This window comes from Paramormyrops kingsleyae, chromosome 24 (assembly GCF_048594095.1).
Source record: "Paramormyrops kingsleyae isolate MSU_618 chromosome 24, PKINGS_0.4, whole genome shotgun sequence".
Taxonomy (NCBI): Eukaryota; Metazoa; Chordata; class Actinopteri; order Osteoglossiformes; family Mormyridae; genus Paramormyrops; species Paramormyrops kingsleyae.
Window position 1 is genome coordinate 15,236,280 of NC_132820.1, and position 21,206 is coordinate 15,257,485.

The 21,206-nt window shown below is 51.1% G+C and overlaps 1 protein-coding gene across 6 annotated transcripts; it reads right to left on the reverse strand.

The window, feature by feature from the left end:
* Positions 1–1,948: 1,948 nt before the first annotated feature.
* LOC111857250 (pleckstrin homology-like domain family B member 2) lies at positions 1,949–17,265 on the reverse strand. 6 transcript variants are annotated; one of them, XM_072706472.1, is made up of 18 exons: positions 17,071–17,265; positions 13,821–13,914; positions 12,008–13,048; positions 11,077–11,307; positions 10,833–10,976; positions 10,621–10,758; positions 10,296–10,424; positions 9,880–10,086; positions 9,571–9,681; positions 9,400–9,489; positions 6,470–6,601; positions 6,321–6,399; positions 5,395–5,575; positions 5,015–5,114; positions 4,761–4,907; positions 4,282–4,501; positions 3,800–3,885; positions 1,949–2,934 (listed from the first exon to the last, which is right to left on the reverse strand). In XM_072706472.1, the coding sequence occupies exons 3-18, from the start codon at positions 13,010–13,012 to the stop codon at positions 2,794–2,796; spliced, it is 3,141 nt and encodes a 1,046-aa protein (XP_072562573.1). In that variant the 5' UTR covers positions 13,013–13,048; positions 13,821–13,914; positions 17,071–17,265; the 3' UTR covers positions 1,949–2,793. The 6 variants fall into 6 exon arrangements, with proteins under 6 accessions (XP_072562573.1, XP_072562572.1, XP_072562571.1 ...); XM_072706471.1 differs by having other exon boundaries at positions 10,833–10,979; positions 13,821–13,911; positions 17,071–17,263; XM_072706470.1 differs by having other exon boundaries at positions 10,833–10,979; positions 17,071–17,263.
* Positions 17,266–21,206: the final 3,941 nt, after the last annotated feature.

A 21,206-nucleotide genomic window follows, 5' to 3' on the forward strand; every position in this document is an offset into this window, starting at 1 on the left:
ATTCAGCATGATAATCAGCTGTGATCCTGATAGATTGCTATGCTTTTGAAATATGATTTGCCAACAAAACAACTCTGCCGCCTCCATGTCTGACAGCAAGAACCACACTTGCAGAACTAATGTCTTAAAAATACACAGAAGCCAAATATTTCAAACTCTGATTTGTTGTCCGTAAGACCAGTTTCCAATCATGTCAATAGTCATGTTTATATACTGTAGTTCAAAGCACAGAGATTCTGGATTCAAGCAGGTTTACTCTTGTGACTTTTGACTGTTTGCAGTTACCTAATCCCTTTTCATGTCGAGCTAACCTTTTTCTTCCAGTACACAAGGCCCTAACATCTGTTCAAAGATACCTCATCTCTGTATACAAAGACGTAAACACCATTCTCAGTTACTCTACAGGGACGTAATCTCATTTGACAGTAATCAAAGTGTTGCAATTTGAGTGACATCATCATCTCAGAGGGACTTAATCTCCAGCCATGATTACATTTATTTAGCAGCTGCTTCTGTGTGGAACAGAGCAGGGTCAGACAGTGTCTCTGGAGGAACTGGGGTTAAGGACCTTGCTCAGGGATTCGGTGGTGACAGAACTCTGCCAGTCATGGGATTTGAACCAGTGACCGTCTGATCACGGGCACAGAGCCACACAGCGCCCCAGTGTGGCGGGGGCACCAAAGCTGATGATGGTGGAGGCAGCTGGACCGTGTGGTAGGACAGTTTAATGGACACAGACATGCACAATGCTGCTACCAGCCCCACCGTAGCTTCCATGGTAATGCAGTAACCAGCCCCACTGCCGCGGTCACGCAGTAACCCGCCCCACTGCCACGGTCACGCAGTAACCAGCCCCACTGCCGCGGTAACGCAGTAACCCGCTCCACTGCCGCGGTCACGCAGTAACCAGCCCCACTGCCGCGGTCACGCAGTAACCAGCCCCACTGCCGCGGTCACGCAGTAACCAGCCCCACTGTAGCTTCCATGGTAATGCAGTAACCAGCCCCACTGCCGCGGTCACGCAGTAACCAGCCCCACTGCCGCGATCACGCAGTAACCAGCCCCACTGCCACGGTCACGCAGTAACCAGCCCCACTGCCGCGGTCACGCAGTAACCAGCCCCACTGCCATGATCACGCAGTAACCAGCCTCACTGCCGCGGTCACTCATCACTCATCCCCATGTTTGAGGTCACGAGTCACAAGTCCACACTGGGGCTGTGAGTCCCACTGCAGACTAACAGCGGGAAGACACGCTCCACTGAAAACCATGCCCCTGGCACTGTCTCCATGGCAACCTTAGTAGGACAGCCAATGAAAAGCTATGACTGGGTGGGTGGAGACCCAGCGTGTTTGCAGAAGCACTTGCACATACGTTCGGATGCAGACATGGTGTCACAATATAGCAGGATGTTCACAATAGCTTCTCAGTGTGTAGCCCCGCTATAGACAGCTGACATACACATTTGGGGAAATGCCAGTTAATGTTCATCACAAAAATGCAAAGAAAACCACATCAGCAGCTATTCAGGGGGCCTTGGCTATGCCGACTACTCCCATTAATGAGGACGCAGAATCCTACGGCGTGTAGCGAGGTCACGGAAACAAGGGGCGCTCCAGTGATGCCGCACAGTTCCTCCTGAAGCGTGTGCTGAAAGAGAAACACGGACGTGATCTCCCACTGTGACGGGCAAAGAAAGGGGGGGAGGGGGTGGGAACGAGGGAGATTAGAGAAAAGAAGGGGAAAGCGAGGGGGGAGAGCAGGGAGGGAAGGAGAGGGAGGAAAGGGAGGGGGGGGGGGAGAGCAGAGAGCTGGAAAAGGCAGACAGTAGTGAGCAGGCAAACAGTTCCCCCGTCAACAAGAGCCGGAGAGTGTCCTCTTCCAGCTGCAGACCACACCCATGTGACATGAGGCGTCGTCACGGAAACAGAACCCGCAGACAAAGCACTCTCAGCTTAGGGGTTTATTTCTGGATACAAAAATAAAGAAACATGCAAGATGTATAATAAAAAATACAACAGATTAAAATATTAATTAAAATACTAAGCTAAGGAGGAGTATTGTGGGACGGGGGAACCGGATCTCTCATCCTCAAGCCAGTGATAACAAAGGCACTCTTCACCATTATCAATAACATCATCATCTCCCCTTGCTTTGTAGTACCGTCTGGAGTGGGGGTAGTGGGGCACGACACCCACCGAACAGAAAAGTAACACACTGTGCCACTGAGAGCGTTCTGACAGTGAACAGGAACTGGAAATATAAATGGTGGCTCAGAAACAGAGCAGGGGTCAGTTTAGATGCCAGGGTAGCGGTGGGGGGGTAGACCGGACAGCCCGATTCTGGAAACATCCTGGGGTAGTGAGTGGTAACAGACTGCCCCCTAATGACTAAACAGTAGAAATACTCCACTGAACAGCTACTCTGAGCTATCAATAGGTCCAAGTGCATCATTTCAGTCAAGGGTAAACACACACGCACATAAGGAAAAGTCACATGATATAAAAATAGAATTGAAATACAGATTCTTTGGCACCATAAAGACGGCGAACAGCATAGAGCTTCAACATTGTTAGACACTATGTGTCCTGAGAAGCTGGAAGGTCATGGAATTTGTCTCACCCCTGAAATGACCTTTAAGCTCTGTCTGTTATTGCAGTACCATGTTTTAAGGCTGGGGGGGTGTGGCAGCTTGGGGGTAGGTACCACACACAGTCCAAAAGGGGGAGGGGGGGGGCAAGAGAAATGGTCCGGAATGGGCATAAGGCACTAGGGATTTTCTGGACCATGTGTTTAGACCATGAAGTGGGCGTAACCCTCAGCACCCGTGATGATCACGTCCATCCAGATGCGCATGGCTTCCGGCGATGGTGCCACCATGTAATACACGCGGTCGTGGGTCTTCACGCTGAACGTCAGCGAGGCGTTGGGGCTCTGTGAAGGACACGCACAGCCAAACAGCTCAAACGCGTATGCTTATGATGCGTGTCACGTCACACACAGTCCTGTGCATCTACGTGTCTGTAGACTCTATGTCTCAAGGGCATCGGTTTGGTTTCAACATTGGTAGACATTGGCAAACACACACAGTACTCCCAAAATATTGGTAGGGACCTACCATCAAATTAGGGCTGAGCAATATCATATCGATATTATATCGCACAATAATCACCAGGGCATCAGATGACAGACAAAGCATTTGGCCGGGCGCCAGCTTTTCAGTGATACATGGACGTTTATTTATGTTCATAATTTGGTAAGAAGTTTAGTAGTATTAATGAGATGCATTTTGTGATACCCAAAAGTTAGTAATCTGTATGAACTTTATGTTTCTTAAATTCGATTATCGGAGCACCCCACACAATACTGTTTTGGTATACTATGGTTTGGTATACTACGGTCTGGTATACCTCAGTGCAATATGCACTGAAGTCCGGGTGAAGAAGAGCAGCCACCACGACATCATTTAAAAGAGGAGATCTTGCAGATAAACAAGGTAAAAAGACGTCGGCGGTGTGACGGCACTTTTTGCAGTTTTAAGTCTGACACATTTATTAAACATAAGGATATGCCGTATTTATACTGATACTGACTTTTGGGCATCATAAACTGCCGTACTACTAAACTGGCTAGCAAATTGTGGGCGTAAATAAACGTCCATAAAGCACTGAAAAGCTGGCACCTGGCCAAATGTTTCGCCTGTCATCTGAAGCCCTGGAGATTACTGCACAAGCGCAATGCAATATCGATACGATATCGCCCAGCCCTAATCCAAATATATACCCTTGCCATGTCTCACCTTGTGTGCATTCTTTAAGTGATCATAATAGACTTCCTCAATGGCCTGGAAGTATATGACTCCCTTCAGCTGGACCTCATGCTTATCTGGAACCAACAGAGACAGGAGACACATGTGACCAATATAACCACCACTCATGTCCAACTTGCACAAAAATGTAGGCCTTCACCTGCTGGTGAATCCTCACCCTCCCACTAGCTTGACTTCAGGTGTGCGTATGTGATACAGACATCTGTAGGTACACTTGATTATTTAACTGCCCTGTATTTTTGCTACAGAGATATAAGCATTGCATCAGTGTATTCTTTGTAAGATTGATGTCTCGTTACTGCCCTCTAGTGGCCTTGCAGCCAAATGTTCATTTTTGCAGAGATATTGTCTGAATCTCTCACTACGAGTTTTTTAAGTAACAAAAGTGTATCATAGGAATTAAACTTGTATGTAAATCTGTTTCTTAACTGGTTTCCAAAACTGTGACTTACCAGCAAAGTAGGACAGCGTTCGCCGGTTGCGATCGAAGACAAACCATCGCTTCTTCCATGTCTTGATCTTACCGCCCATCTTGACCAGGAAGCCCCTGCAGGTCTTCTCGGTCAGTGACACGTGATAGCATGTGTCCACGTGGTGGCCAGCCAACTCGATGTGGCCACGGAGGTCAAAATCATCTCTCCTCACTGGAAGGTAGCGGGTTAGGGGGCGGGACTGTGGGACAGAGGGCGGGGTTACAAGGGCAAAGTAGATAGAACCGGCCTTTGTAGTGGAAGGCATGTTACCGCAAGAGCAGAAAAATGTTAAGAATAGACATTTGGGGGATGTGCCAACAGCATGATAGTCCAGTTAATGACGTCTATATGATGTATAGAAATAGTCAGTCTAGATCCAGGGTAATGTGTTACAGTTGACATAGCCAGTGCCAAGAAGACAGACAAATGCGTTGGTGTGAGAGCGTCTGTGTGTGGACCTGTTCTCTCTGTCTCTCCCTCAGCTTCACTTCCCTCTCAACCAGCTTCTGTCTCCTGCTGGTTTCCTCTTCTAATCGCTTCTCCAGATCCTCCCTGCGCCTCCTCTCCTCTTCTAGGGCCTGCCGGCGTACCTCCATCTCACGCTCCTGCAGTGGCACGTACAGACAGTTCCCCAGACACGCACTGGTAACACCTGGAGCATATGAGCCCACGTTAGGAGCTTCAGAGACCATGTGACTCTACGAAGACGCACTGTCGATACCCGGTTCTCCAAAAGCCGGATCTTCTCAGCCTGTGCCTCCCTTAGCAGTCTTTCCATCTCCTCCAGTTTGGCAGCGTTGGCGGTGCTGGCACTGTGTGGACCAGCAGAGAAAGGAACCAGGAATCAAGGATGATATAGGGGAGATGAGTAGGTGTGGAAGAGGAGAGACAACTGGGTTTGGAAGACTGCTGCATTACCGATATTAACAGCAGGGTTTGACTTCACGCAAGACTATAAGGCACGTCCACCAATACGTCATTCATCATATGCTCAATTCTAACATAACCATCATCCACATCTCTCAAACTCCAGCCCAACACTGCCCAGCCTGATCCTAGGCAAGCTTCCTTCTTAAGTAGCTCCATCATCACCTGGAGATGTTGTCAGGTGAGCAGGCGGAGATGCTGGTCTCCATGCTGTCAGAGCTCTGAATGCTGACGCTGTCCATGGCGTTGCCGTTATCCCCACAGAGGGAAGCATGCAGCTGGACAATGGAGTGAGAAGCAGCTCTCACCCGCCTCTCATCAGTGCCACCCAGGTGGAAGGCACTACCTGGAGGACAGAAGGAAGCACCGCAGTGAATCCCCACAACTAACCCTAACCCTAAAGGCAGTACCCCTTAACCCTAACTATAACTCAAACCATAACCCTAACCCTACAGGCAGTACCCCTTAACCCTAACTATAACTTAAACCCTAACCCTACAGGCAGTACCTCTTAACCCTAACTATAACTCAAACTCTAACCCTACAGGTAGTACCCCTTAACCCTAACTATAACTCAAACCCTAACCCTACAGGCAGTACCCCTTAACCCTAACTATAACTCAAACCCTAACCCTACAGGCAGTACCCCTTAACCCTAACTATAACTCAAACCCTAATCCCACAGGCAGTACCCCTTAACCCTAACTATAACTCAAACCCTAACCCTACAGGCAGTACCCCTTAACCCTAACTATAACTCAAACCCTAATCCCACAGGCTACACCCCCTAAGCCTATTAGCAATCTTAACAATAAACCGGCTCCAGTTACTCCTGTCCTGCTGAATTGCATCCTTGCTGCAACATTCAGACATACACACACACACAGACACACACACACACACAGACAGACACAGACACACACACAGACACACAGACACAGACAGCCACACACACACAGACACACAGACACAGACACACAGACACACAGACACACACACACACACACACAGACAGCCACACACACAGACAGCCACACACACACACACAGAGACAGACAGACACACACACAGACAGACAGACACACACTGACCCTTTGGCAGTGGTCTGGCCTCCTGGCAGCGGGGGAGGACACTGCCACAGCTGGCGCTTTGGACCAGGGGAAGGTGGGTCTATAAGGAGGACAGAGTCAGGCAGGTACCCTGACTACAGGCAGCAACAGGCAGACACACCTAGACGCACCTTAGAGGTCATTCCTCGACCCAGTGTGACACTGCTGAATGCTGGTGATTGGCTCTTTTTACGTGGTGACCTGTCAGTCAGCTGCGAGCCCGCCTCCTTCCCTGCCCTCTTGCTCTCATCCAGTAGGCGGACCTGCCATTATGAAACATGAAGACAGCGGCTCACATGGCTCACACTGTAGTGTGGGGGCCAATAGGGGGTGGGGGCAGGGTAGCCCCTAAAATCAGATTGGCCGTCTGGATGCCTCCCATTTCCATTGACTGTCAATGCATGGAAGTCCATTGATAAAACACAGAAAACAGTTTTCCCAACTATAATTGTAGCTGCTCCTAAAACAGCTAAAATATAGAGGATGCCCATGTGTTATGGATACATAGCCATGGATGGCTCAGGTAAAGTTGCTGGAGAATGCAGACACCAGGGGATGCTGTGGCTGAACTGTGCATCCTCAACCAGAAGGAGAAACAGATATTTGAGAGGATGCTATTTGAGTGATCTACCAATACCTCCAAACATGCTGGACCCCTAGATTGGAGAGAAGCCAAGGGACCTGCTACCTGATCACTGCTGAGGATGACCTCAATGCTGATTTCATGGTATTCAAGCACATTGCTCAAAGAGAATGCTGGCCACACCAGGACTGGCCCTGCATCCTGGTGCCCAACTTCATACGGGAGACCCAGGTTGTACTTGCCATCCCAGATGACCTCTGAAGAGGGCAGTAGTGGCTTAATGGTTCAGGAAGCGCACTTGTAATTGAAAGATTGCTGGTTCGAATCCCCAACCAGCAAGGCACCACTGAGGTACCCTGAGCAAGGTACTGTCCCCAAGCACTGCTCCCCGGGTGCTGAATTAGCTGCCCCCTGCTATGTCACATTGTCACATATGGGTTAAATGCAGAGGACACATTTCGTTGTTGTGCACTGTGGTGTGTCAACAATGACCACTGATCACCTAATTCTAAAGATCTTGAGGCCTTACAGGCAGAGATCCTGGCCCGTATGGGGGTCTCGCCCTTCTTTAGCCATGGCGGTTCAGTTCACCAACCACTTGGAAACACTTACCCAACCAGTCTGCCTACTGCCAGATGCAACAGTTGATGCAACTGGCCCAGTGCTGGCTCGGGTAAGCGGCCAACCGCAGGGCCGTACTCCACAGCACAATAGTCATGAAGGTAGCCCTGGATCTCTTTTTGCACTCCCTTTCCCAAGACCAGGACCTGAGGGTGACCTTCCTGAGAAGCCCAATCCAATTCTTGCGCAGAGGCGGAGTTCCTATCCACAAACCCCAGAACAGGCAATTTCAAAATAATTCCAAAGCCCCTGATCCAGCTCCAACATGAGGCTCGCCAAGCCAGATGGCACCCTGTGGTTCAGCGTCTCCCCCTTCGCATCGTGTCAATGAGCTGGCCGTACATCTAGCTAAGGCTCACTTCACCTCTACTCTAGACCTTACCTAGGGTTACTGGCAAGTCTGCTTCAGCCCATCTATCAAGGAAAAATGGTTTTCAGTTAAGTGGCCCTGACAGTACCAGGTTCTCCTTTCTGGGGTCCATGGGGTTCAGGGTATTATTGTCGATTTGTCCCAAACTCCTCCATAGCTGCCCCACTTTCTGATCTCACCTGGAATAACCACCTCAACCATGTCTGGTAGATGCCTTCCAGAGGTTGAAAACAGCCCTCACCACCAAACCTGTCCCTCACACCCAGGACCTAGTCCCTCACACCCAATTCTCTCCCAGGACTTTTGGGGCAAGAAACATCCATAGCTGTTTGTCTTCCAGAAGCTCACACCTGCTGAGCAATGGTATGTCACAGTGGAGCAGGAAGCCCTTGCCATCAAATGGGCCATCCAGGAGGTGAAGTATTTACTCTTCAGGTGGCCCTTCACCATCATTATCAACCATGTATCTCTGCAGTGGATGGCCTGGGCCAAGGACACTAATGTCCAGGTGACTAACTGATGTCTTGACCTTCAAGAATTCAATTCCTCAGTGCTGTACCAAGTAGGAACAACCCTTGGGACTGCAGATGGTCTGTCCCAAATGCACTGCCTGGGTGCCACCTAAGGGGGGGTCTTTCTTCCATCTCCCTTGTGCTTACCTACCCTTCTGTATCACACAGAACCACAGGGCCACAGTGTTGTGCTTGAGGTGGGGGGGGTTTGTAACATAATAGTAACTGCAAACCCACCTCCTACCACCAGTGGTGAACATGGTTCTCTCACTGTTGGCCTCAAAGGGTACTAACTGATAGCTGGTGACCAGTAATTGCCCCATCCAGGGGGTGTGGAAGCCTTTGCTACATGGCTTAAAACCCACACCTGGGGAGGGAAGGAAGGAAAAAAAAGGTATATGAATAATGTTTGCTTGTACTCCCCAGGTGAAGACCACCTTAAAGGGAGCGCCACCTTAAAGGTAGCTCCACCTTAAAGGCAGTGCCACCTGAACTGTAGGTTGCCCCTTTTTGTATACACTGCTCCCCTTTTGTTTTTCCTAATAACACTTGATTCTGAGGGGGATTGCTTTCACATCTCTGTCTCCTGAACCTTTTTACCTGCGACATAAAGCTTTGCGTGATGATGGTGACTCTCGTTAATTCCAGGGGGTGGGGGGGGAAACACAACATGATTCTGAGTGCCAAAGATGGGGAGGCATTGATTAGGCTGTTAATGAGCCAGCCGGGGAACTGCAGAAGACAACTGTTCTGAAGCTGAATCCCGACTATTGTTCTGTATGCATGTCAATGAAAGACTGCAGAGTCGGAAAAATCAAACAAAGGGGTCATGAGGATCTGATTTGTTTTTAGTCAGATCAGCAGAATGCATTTCACTAATAATTTTTAGGATAAAGACACTAGAAAAATTATTACGTAATTGCCCCTCCTGCACCCCACCCCCACCATGCTACCCGCCCGCAGACAGCATCATACCTCCTTGGTGGGAAAGGCGTGGAGCGGGATCCTCCTGCCTCCCATCAGACCTGCATACTCCCTCTCCAGAGCTTCCAGCTTCTCCTTCTCCTGCAACCAACAGGGGGTATTATGAGCCACACTGCCTGTGCTCTATCTGGCTGTAAGTGTGCGTGTGTGACAACCTCCTACCCTCTGCAACATGGACAGCAGGTTGGCCCTTTCCTTCATGAAGTTCTCTCTCTCTCGCTGAGCTTGCTGGGTAATCTGGCTGCACTGCAACTTCAGGGCCAGGAGCTTCTCCTGGGCATCAAGAAGAAGCACCATGAGAGGCAGACACATGCACGTGTACACACACACACAGAAACACGCACGTGCACACGCACACACAGAAACAGACACACGCATGCACACACACACACAGCCCCTGCAGCTGACACACACACACACCCTGTGGCTGACACACACACACACACACATCCCTGCAGCTCCTCCCTGCACCTTGCGTGTCACTGTGCTTCGCTGATAGTCTGCAATTTCTCTAAGCAGCTGCTGGCTGAAGTTCTCCTTCTCCTCCTCCTGCCGGCTCCCTCGCTCCAGCTGCTGGCCCAGGTTCTCCTTCTCTTCCTCCTGCCGACTCTCTCGCTCCAGCTGCTGGAATTCCAGGTCCTCAAACCTCTTCATCTCCATCTCCAGCGTCTCTGCATCCTGCTCAACACGCACGCACGAACAGTATGGTCATGTGCCTGCCTCTGTTTAAAGCGTCCCTTCCCTAGCCACTATGCCACCTAGTGGACATTAGGCAAAAAAGATGCAGGAGCCTGGAGGTACTGACTCTGGTTGAGAATAGGGGAGCAGAGGGGGGAGGAGGAGCAAAGACAGCGAGTTACGCAGAGCAGGAGACGGGCGCGGCTGACCCTGGACAGCTGCAGCTGGAGCTGCTCTCTGAGGGCCTCAGGACAGGTGTCCAGCTGGGTCTTCTGCTCTGAGAGAAGCTCTGCCAGCTTGGCGACCTTTGCCCTCTGTGCATCGAGCTGGGCCCTCTCCTAGGGAGCGAGCGGGGAGGTACATGGGTTAGCAGCATGAATAGGTGTTAGTCTGGGAAGAAGGCATGGAGGTCAACAGAAAGAATGAAAAGGTTTTGCAGAGGCTGCTATGAGCACAGCACTCAAAAATACCCAGAATCCCACAGGGCGTGCCCAGAGTCACTTCCTCCAGCTCCGCGTGCAGTGTGTGTGTTACCGTAGCGATGCGGGTCTGTCCGCCGCTCCCCACGTGGTGCAGTTTCTGGTTGAGCTGCTCCAAGAGCTCCTTGTCACGCTGCAGTTGTTCAGCCTCGGCCTGCTGCTCCCCCTCCAGCAGGGCGCGTTCCAGCTCCACCTAGAACAAAAATGGGAACGTGAGTAGGAGAGCCGGCTAACATGTGAGCATGTGAAGGCCCACACCCGCCTGACCTCTCGCACAGACTCCTCCATCTGATTGTCCAAGTCTTTGATCTTCTGCTCCAGCTCCTCTACATTGTTCAGTGCCTGGATCCTCTCCTCTTCAATACGTGTCACTTCCTGTTTCAGCTGCACCTCCTCCCCAATCCCAGGCAGCTGCTGAAGACAATTTCAGAAACATTCTGGGTCACGTACCTGATGACAGGGAGGCGACGTCATAAATGCCCGTGACAAAGATGAAGAAGCGAGCGTGCACCTCATTCGGAAGGCGCGGTGAAGGAGTGGTCACCAGGCGGTCACGCTGCCCGCTGGGCCTGCCCCGCCGGGCTCGGGGCTCAAAGGCAGCAGAATCAGAGAAGACGGACTCATCATCAGACACCTGCAGCTTCTCCAGCTCGCGGTTGATCTTCTGCAAGTCAGTCACAGTGGACCCGCCCCGGCCCAGCTCTGAACACAGGCTGAGGATGGTCTCCAAGCGCTGGCGCTCCTGGGGGCCACATGCTGCCATTACACACAGACCACACACTGTAGACTCACACTGACCCAGGATCAGCGGTCACAACATTCACCAAACACAGCAGACTCACACTGACCCGGGATTAGTGGTAAGAACATTCACCAAACACTGCAGACTCACACTGACCCAGGATCAGGGGTCAGAACATACACCAAACACAACATACTCACACTGACCTGGGATTAGCGGTCAGAACATTCACCAAAGACTGCAGACTCACACTGACCCAGGATCAGCAGTCACAACATTCACCAAACACAGCAGACTCACACTGACCCAGGATCAGCAGTCACAACATTCACCAAACACAGCAGACTCACACTGACCCAGGATCAGCGGTCACAACATTCACCAAACACTGCAGACTCACACTGACCCTGGATCAGGGGTCAGAACATACACCAAACACAACATACTCACACTGACCTGGGATTAGTGGTCACAACATTCACCGAACACAACATACTCACACTGACCTGGGATTAGTGGTCACAACATTCACCAAACACAGCAGACTCACACTGACCAGGGATTAGTGGTCAGAACATTCACCAAACACAGCAGACTCACACTGACCTGGGATCAGCAGTCATAACATACACCACACACACACCAGACTAAAACTGACCCAGGATCAGCCGTCTGTGTGAAATGGCACCTATGTCCTCACCAGTCTCTCCACCTCCTGCTCACGCAGACGCTCATCCCTCTGCCGCTGGTGGTAATCCCTAAGCTCCTCCTTCCCACTAAGCGAGCTGATGCTGCCATGCCTCTCTCGGAACTGCCCCACCCCCAGCCACGCCCCTAGCCCCGCCCCTAGCCCCGCCTTCCCGAAGGATGACCTCCTGTCGCCGAGCCCCAGCTCCAGGCACGGGGACGACCCTCGCAGCATGCTTCTGTCCACATCACAGTGAGAACCCGAAAGGGAGCGGTTCCTTCTCCGGGGAAGTCGGGGGCTACCAGGGACGCTAGCAGGGACGCTGGCTGGGACAGTGACGTCGGGCTGTCCCGTCAAAGCGGGGCTCCACTGTGAGCGTGGCCAGCCGCAGACGGACTCCACCCCCACGTCAAGGCCACCTGATGAGCGGCGGGGGAGCACTGAAAGGGCAGGGCTGTCTGCTGACCGGTAGAGGCGGGGCAGCGAGAGGCTGTGAGATCCCAGGCTCGATAAGGACCCCGCCGAGTGTTTCCTCTGCCGGAAGGCAGAATCCAGGCCCCCCCTACGGGCCAGCCGCGGGCTGGAGGGGACGCTGGCTGTCCCGCTGGGACCCCCAGGCCTCAGGTAGCGAGATCGGCCTTCGGACGCCGAGCCGTTCCAGGTGGTGAGCAGGCGCCTCCCATCCGAGGTGCTCGGTGGGCCCGTGCTGTCCTGGGACTGGTTACGAAGGCCGGAGATCAGGCTCGTGGGGGTGGGACTCAGGGAGCGCTCCCTGTCCCCATCCCGGGGCGAGGGAGGGGTGGAGAGGCTGGTCACATGGCCAGATGCCTTCAGAGTTCCAAATGGCCGCCAGTTCAGGTCCTGGGAGCGATGACTGGCACTGATGGGCGGAGACAGTGCCAGGGTGAGGTACTCCCCATTGGTCCGTAAGCTTGCTTCTAGGGCCAGCTTCTTGCGCTGTAATGAGTCCATCAGCTCCTGTAGCTCCGCCCCAGACCGCATCCCCCGTGATGACATCACTCCGGAGCCCTGGCTGGTCAGACGTCAGACAATCTGGAAGCGAAGACAGTGTGAGGAAATGTTTAAGGATGCAACTGCAGCAGAGGCTGGAGTGGGGGTGCAGCAGGGGCGGCAAACACTCAGCTGGCTAGACATTAAATGCTGCAGACGAAGCCTCTCGATGCGCCCAAAACAAACATGGCCGTTACTTCAGGAATGTCTCTTCTAAAAATGGAGATGAGAAAGCTCTCGTGTTATTCTGGAGCTGGGACCCTCCCCCCGATTCCTTGCTCTGCTGCCCACCACCACAAAGGCTGCAGGAAACGCATGTGAACACATCACCCACAGCAGACCTCACTGCACACCTTCTCACCACTGCGAGGCTGCATTTTACTGAGGGGTTGGGTGACTCCCCCTCCCCCCTATCCCCTCCCGAGCACAGGGGTGGGGGCTGAGGCCCCAGTCTGTGGTGATGATTATGCGCCCATGTGACCACCATTCCATCGGCATTACAGACTTCCTCTCCAGTCCTGCAATTACTATCAGCTGTGGCCTAGAACACACACTCACATCTGAATTACTGCCTCGTCGGCGATTTCTCTTGTCTTAACGAAGTTCTGTTCATGAGCCCAAAAAAAACAACTGGGAAACTGGAAACATTTTGCTCCATTGCAGGATTATTTTAAGTAGCTGAAGTTGAAACAAAAAAATGTGTGTGTGATGGGCAGGCCCCCACCATATCTGCTTCTCAGGAGGTGTCTTTGTTAGGTCTCCCCGCCACCACACACACACACACACACGCTAAACATCTGCATTAGCTTCTTACCTTCCCAGTACTGTGGGACAGTTCTTGGGCGGTCGTGTCTGAGATGAAGGCAGCTGAAATACGCAGGACTCACCCTGGCAGAGAGCGCCTCCTGCTGGGGTGAAAGAATACCACATGCTATGTGCAGTCACAACTCCGGGGGACAAAAGAGAACAGAGCTTTTTTTTCCTCCGCATGATTCCCCCCCCCCAATGACGAGCAGTGGAAATGATATGCAGAAAGTTGAACAGCTTGGCTTGGTAAACACAGCAGTAAAGTGCCGCTAAAGAGGCACGTCCCGGCCCAAACCCCAGAGGCCCGGGTGCCTGCGATTCGGGCCCCAGCCTTGCTGTGCATAGTGCAGAGAGATGAGAAAAACATCCAGATGGCTGAATGGAAAAATGCATTGTGGACAGAGTTCATTACCCCAGGCAACTCGAAAGTGCTCCTGGCACAGGGGAAACCCAGACAGGCTCCAGCGAGGCTCCAGCAAGAGGCCTCTGAGTCGGCATAAGCAGCACTGGGGGCTATCACTCAAAGGGCGACGTCGCGTCATACCCCAGGGACAGAGCGCCCTCTAGGGACAGGCAGGGCTACATCGCGTCATACCCCAGGGACAGAGCGCCCCCTAGGGACAGGTAGGGCTACATCGCGTCATATCCCAGAGACAGAGCGCCCTCTAGGGACATGCAGGGCTACATCGCGTCATACCCCAGGGACAGAGCGTCCTCTAGGGACATGCAGGGCTACATCGCGTCATACCCCAGGGACAGAGCGCCCCCTAGGGACAGGTAGGGCTACATCGCGTCATACCCCAGGGACAGAGCGCCCCCTACAGACATGCAGGGCTACATCGCGTCATACCCCAGAGACAGAGCGCCCCCTAGGGACAGGCAGGGCTACATCGCGTCATACCCCAGAGACAGAGCGCCCCCTAGGGACAGGTAGGGCTACATCGCGTCATACCCCAGGGACAGAGCGCCCTCTAGGGACATGCAGAGCTACATCGCGTCATACCCCAGAGACAGAGCGCCCTCTAGGGACAGGCAGGGCTACATCGCGTCATACCCCAGGGACAGAGCGCCCTCTAGGGACATGCAGGGCTACATCGCGTCATACCCCAGGGACAGAGCGCCCTCTAGGGACAGGCAGGGCTACATCGCGTCATACCCCAGGGACAGAGCGCCCCCTAGGGACAGGCAGGGCTACATCGCGTCATACCCCAGAGACAGAGCGCCCTCTAGGGACATGCAGGGCTACATCGCGTCATACCCCAGAGACAGAGCGCCCCCTAGGGACAGGCAGGGCTACATCGCGTCATACCCCAGAGACAGAGCGCCCTCTAGGGACATGCAGGGCTACATCGCGTCATACCCCAGAGACAGAGCGCCCCCTAGGGACATGAAGGGCCATAATACATCATACCCCAGGAGCGCCCTCTCTGGGAACACAGATCATTTCTATCTAGGGTGACTACCTAATCCATGTGGGGGGGGGGGGGGGGGGGGCACTATGAGCTACTGCAGATTTTACAGACATTTATAAAACTTAAAGGCTCCTGTGCTCAGCTAATTAGTTCAATTCTTATTGCGCTTTTATTAGTTTGTTTCCTTGATTGAAAGATTCATCCAGCTGTTTCACATTAAAATTTGTGTCACATGCATAATTATAGGAGACTGACCAATCAGCACGCAACAAGAACTAGTTGCTAAATTGAAATCCAGGCCTTTTTATTTGAAATGGTAGTTTGCAAGCCCTGTCCCAGCTCAGAGTGTCCCCCTGGCAAGGATTAGGTGGTCACCCGATTTCCAACACCATTTTAAAACTCTACTGCAATGTAGAATTTCATTAGTGGCATGATGCAAATTACACCACCATCTGTGCCTAATAAAAGGTATGCGGGCTACTGAGCCAGAATGTTCAGACTTACAGGCAGCTTAAATTCATTTAGAAACATGCCTATGAAACATGGAATTGCTGTTTTTATGCATGCCCACAAATCCTGTATATTTTATGAGTTAGTCATGCACACACCCATTTAGCATGACCTATAACGCAATGTCATCTCTCAGAGACGCACAACCCATGACTATGACTATGCTAACCTACATACATGTTTAGCAGACCACGCCCCAACCTTCACCAATACCAAACACCCATAAGGGTGCCTCACACAGAACTACAACACCCATCGAGCCCTTATACTGCACTTCAATACCAATCGAGCCTTCATCCTGAAATACAAAACCCATACGCTTGGATTATTTGAAATGCAAATTTATGTGTAATTAATTTTACTGGAATTCAGTCTATTTTATTAACCAATAATGGTATCTGCACACAGTGCATTATGACACAGAACCTCCTATGGGTCCTTCTGACTACAATAAAACTCAACCCACCACTGAGTTATGGTCCCTGACTATAAGAGACAGCAAGGATATGAATTAAGTACAGAAAACTTCAACAGCAGACAAGTGGGATGAGTGGGAGAGATTTAATTTACTCTCCCAGGCGTCTGTATGTGCAAGTCTCTATTTACACAATGGAGAGGTAAGTAAAGATCCACAAACCCCAACGGCTAATCTGCAGCTTAACAAACATCCAAGTCTTTATGAACAAAGAAACTGATGTGTTACCCTTAATGTCCCAGAAGCTATTTTACTCTGCAACAATGTGTCTACCAGGCAAAAGGACAGCAAAGCTGCCTCCCAGTGGAGCAGCAGGGTTCACAAGGGCCAGTGACCATGCCTTCTTCACGGGAGGCTCGCGCAGGCACGAATGCAAATCCAGACGCACCACTCTGCAGAAGCACCACCACGCAGACACACAGAGATGCTGCGCCTATTCCCCAGCCCCCATTACATGCAACTTTTCCCCAAATCCTGCACTGACCCTCTTGTCACGTCAATTCCATGGTGGGATCAACAAGTCAAACTTAACTAACCAAGTCTAAATTAGCCGTCACTAGGTACAGTAGCAGTAAACTGGGCATTCCTGGGGCAGTCCTGGGCGAACGGCACCAAATCGTTAATTTATTTCTTTAAAATACACCGTACGTGGAAAAACATCTGGACTAGTAACTGAGCCCGGTCCAAGGAACTTCACAGAAAGTGACTTTAAAGATACCGGTGAAGAAGGCTGAGCGCTTCCTGTAGCAGAACTCCTGCGGTCCATGATAGCGAAGCCAAAGCAGAACCAAACGCTCCAAACTCACTCTCCAAGCCAATCTGCCCCGCGATAGAGTCGTCCCTCCCCGAGGATCACTGACCTGCACCCTGGCTCCATTCAGCGGGCTGCTCGGACAAACGGACGTCGCTCCGGCCGCCAGACTAACATCACCACGGCGGCTGTGCCGAAGAACGACGCCCCCAAGACGGACCTCCCCTCCTCCCTAGCGGCTCCGCCGAGCCCCGGGACGGACCGGTCCGGTCGCTCAGGACGGCACCAACTTCACATGGGGGGAGCCGCTTCAACTTGGCCAGTGAGATGGACTTTGGAAGGCTGGATATAAATTGTGTCGGCACTGAGTTTCAGAACACCACTACTAGGAACCGGAGCTCGAGCAGAGAGAGCTATCTTGCATTTAAATGCAAACGAAAGTCACCGGGGCCGTCTGGTTCCCCCCTGCGGGTGGTGGTACAGCCGCGGCAAGATTAATACAAAGTTTAAAAAGTGTCTGGATTTGATCCTACTTTGTCTGCTTCGCCAAAGTGCGAGACTCGGGGGATAACGAGTGAAAAGCACCGGGGCATCAAAGGGGGAGACCGGAAACTTAGTAACAAACATAATAACATCAAAGAAACATAATAATAATCATAATAACTGCGGGAATAAAGATAAACGCCAGCACTCAGACATTCATACGAGAATTTGTGTAACATATTGAAGTGAATCATGTGTAATGCAATGCCGTAAGAGCCATTGTGCGTTACGTCATAAAAAGGAAAATCAAGTCTTATTTCCCATCAACAACTTGGATCGGGAGTGAGTCTGGGTGTGGGAGTGAATCAGACGCGTGCTTTTGTGCGATACATTTGCGAGTGTGTTTATAGGAATGTATCTCTGTGTGTTATGTATATGGGGTAGCCATTGTAATACGTATATAAATGTTAACACGGTTGCACTTATACGAGACTCTGTGTGTGTGTGTGGCTTGGTGGGTGGGTGAGATACACATTCTGGTGTGTTTATAGGACTTTGTGAGTGTGATATATACATACGGGTGTGTTTAAGGCAGTGTACGCTCCCCATCCCCCACCTCCTTCTCTTCTCATCATGGGGAGGGTCCCTGCGCTGATTATTTCCAGACCTCAGTTCACTGCCTGCTGCCCGTAGACGGACCAAGACAACCTCTGTATGCACAGGCACCCCGCCTCCGCAGCCTGTGCTGCCTGCACTGCTCATAGTCTATGTTCATGCCATGCACTTGGTTTATTTATATCAATATAGAAATAATAATCTCAGTATGTAAGGGTTACGCTTTACAGCTTATGAAATCACCAGGACAAGCCCTTGGAACTGTGCCTGAAGTGGGCCGGTCCTCAGCGGCACGCAGTACTCTTTGTCTCTCTCTGCAGAGTACCGGGATAAGTACACATACACAGACACACACGGTGTATACGCATACTGTACACACTCACTGGCCACACTCACTGCACACATACACTGCATACACAGACACACATGGTGTATACACATACTGTACACACACACTAAACACAAACACTGCATACACAGACACACTCGGTGTTTACACATACTGTACACACACACTTTTCCACACACACTGCACACATACACTGCATACACAGAGACACATGGTGTATACACACACTGCAGACACACACACACGGTGTATGCACACACTGCACACATACACTGCATACACACACTGAACACATACACGGTATATGCACGCACGCAGTGCACACACACTGCACATATATACTGCACACACACACTGTACACACACTGCACACATAGAGACACACAAACAGACACACATGGTGTATGCACACACTGCACACATACACCGCATAAAAACACTGCACACATACACGGTGTATGCACAGTACACACACACTCACGTGCCTTTGCTCTGTGGAACTGTTGCTGCTGATGTGTTTTGCTGATGCCTGGAGCTTTTTCAGATTTCAAGTGATGGGCGCTGAGCTCACTTATGCTTTTTCAGTGGGAGTGGGGAAGGTTCCAATAAGTAATAGTTTCTCTTTCCGCCCCCCCAGTGTTCAGAGGGGAATAACCCAAATGTACAAAGACAGACAGAGGAGAGGCAGACTCAGCTTCCTGCCTGTGGAGCAGACAGTGAGTGTTTCACAAGAGAGTTTTGCCGCAACTGTAGGTCCCCAGGACAAGCTGGGAGCCTTATTCCCCCTGTCCGTGTGCAGTTCTGTGGAACTGACTTTGTGCCACATCCCTCCAGCATGCAAGAGTGTGTTTGGGTTACTGTAAAGGCTGGGAGCCTCTAACCCCCATATGCGTGTGTTTGGGTTACTATACCGGCTGGGAGCCTCTAACCCCCATATGCGTGTGTTTGGGTTACTATACCGGCTGGGAGCCTCTTTCCCCCATCTGTGTATATGGGTCCATGGGACAAGCTTGTGTGAATGCGAGCTTGTGTGTGAGTGGGAATGCATGCACAAGTATGGGAATGCATGTGCGCACCTTCTGTGCATGTGTGCATGAGTGTGAATGCATGTGTGTATCTTCTGTGCATGTGTGCATGAGTGTGAATGCATGTGTGTATCTTCTGTGCATGTGTACATACGTCGGAATTCATGCATGCATCTTCTGCACAAGTGTGGGAATGCAAGCATGTACCTTCTACACATGTGCACGTGAAGCGATTAATTGTCCTTCTTGACTCACCACAGCACACAGTGCCATCCATCCATCCATTACCATCCGCTAGTCTGGGGTTCGGGTCGCGGGGGTAGCAGCTTCAGGAGAGATACCCAGACCTCCCTCTCCGCAGCCACCTCTACCAGCTCCTCGGGGGGGGGATGCCGAGACGTTTCCAGGCCAGCCGAGAGATATGATCAAAATGTGTCCTCTGCATTGAACCCATATGTGACCTTGTGACATAGCAGTGGGCAGTTAATTCTACACCTGGGGAGCAGTGCTTGAGGTCGGTACCTGGCTCAGGTTATCTCAGTGGTACCTTGCTGGTCGAGGATTTGAACCAGCAACCTTTCAATCACTGTGTGTGAATGCATGTGTGCATCATTTGCACATGTGTGTGAGTCTGAATACATATGTGTATGTTCTCTGCTAATGTGGGTGAGTGTAAATGTGTGTGTGAGTCTAATTACATGTATGCATGCTCTTTGCATGTGTGGGTGAGTGTGAACAGGTCTGTGCATCCTTTGAGCACGTGCGCTTGAATGCAAATGAGTGTGTGCATCTCCTTTACATGAGTGTACCTGCATGTGTTAATATTTCAGTGTTAGTCAGCACATTGCTTCTTAAAACATGTGAGGAAAGACCAGGATTTTCCTCTCCAAATATTGGCTCTGATCACTTCCCCAAAGGACAGTCTGTATGACCTTTCCGTCAGACATGTGTTGAGGGACTGTGTTCTGAACAGTCGTGTGCCAAGGGTCACGCCGACCGCATGCGCCGGCTGTGTGGCGTGTGACGGCCACCCGGGACACAGTGACACGCTCAGCCTCTGCTGCGGTACATCCTGTTGGTCAAGAGCACAAGCGTCAGGCATGTAGCCGCCTTCTCGTGGAATAAAGTTCATCATAAGAACACCGAAACACTGGAACTGTTTTCAAAAGCTGAATAAAGAGATTATTTCATATCATCGTTGATCAAAATGTTTCCTCTACTTAAATGCTCCACTCCAGTGAAGAGGGGTTAGGGTGGGTCATTGAATTAGTCATGCTCAGAAATCCAAACATCAGAAACTCAAGATCTTTACATAATGCGTTTTGCCCAGCTGGTGTTCAGCCTATTCCACAGAATGGAGGCCCTGCAGCATTATAAACAGGAAGCGCTCCTTCTGGGTGTGTGTGTGTGTGTGTGTGTGTGTGTTTGAACATGCCCAGATTTGTCCATGGTAAGTTTTCTTGTTGATGACGCCAAAATAAATGTGACCTTTTCTTTGGATATTTTTTGTGACGGGGAGCCTGATGGGGAGGTCCAACTCGCTCCACTGCCAAGGGTCACAGCACTGCCCTGCATTCTGCTCTCTGTCCTACTTGATATCTCAGCCTATTTAATTCAGATGTGGTGGGTGATCACAGCGTCCTGGCTGTGGTGTCTTACCGCTCTCTTGTGACGCTAACTGCCAACTGCCCTGTCCAGCGAACACAGATGTAGGAAAAAAGTTTGCGTTTAATCCAGAAATAGTACAAAAGTGCACGTGAAGGTTTATTTTTG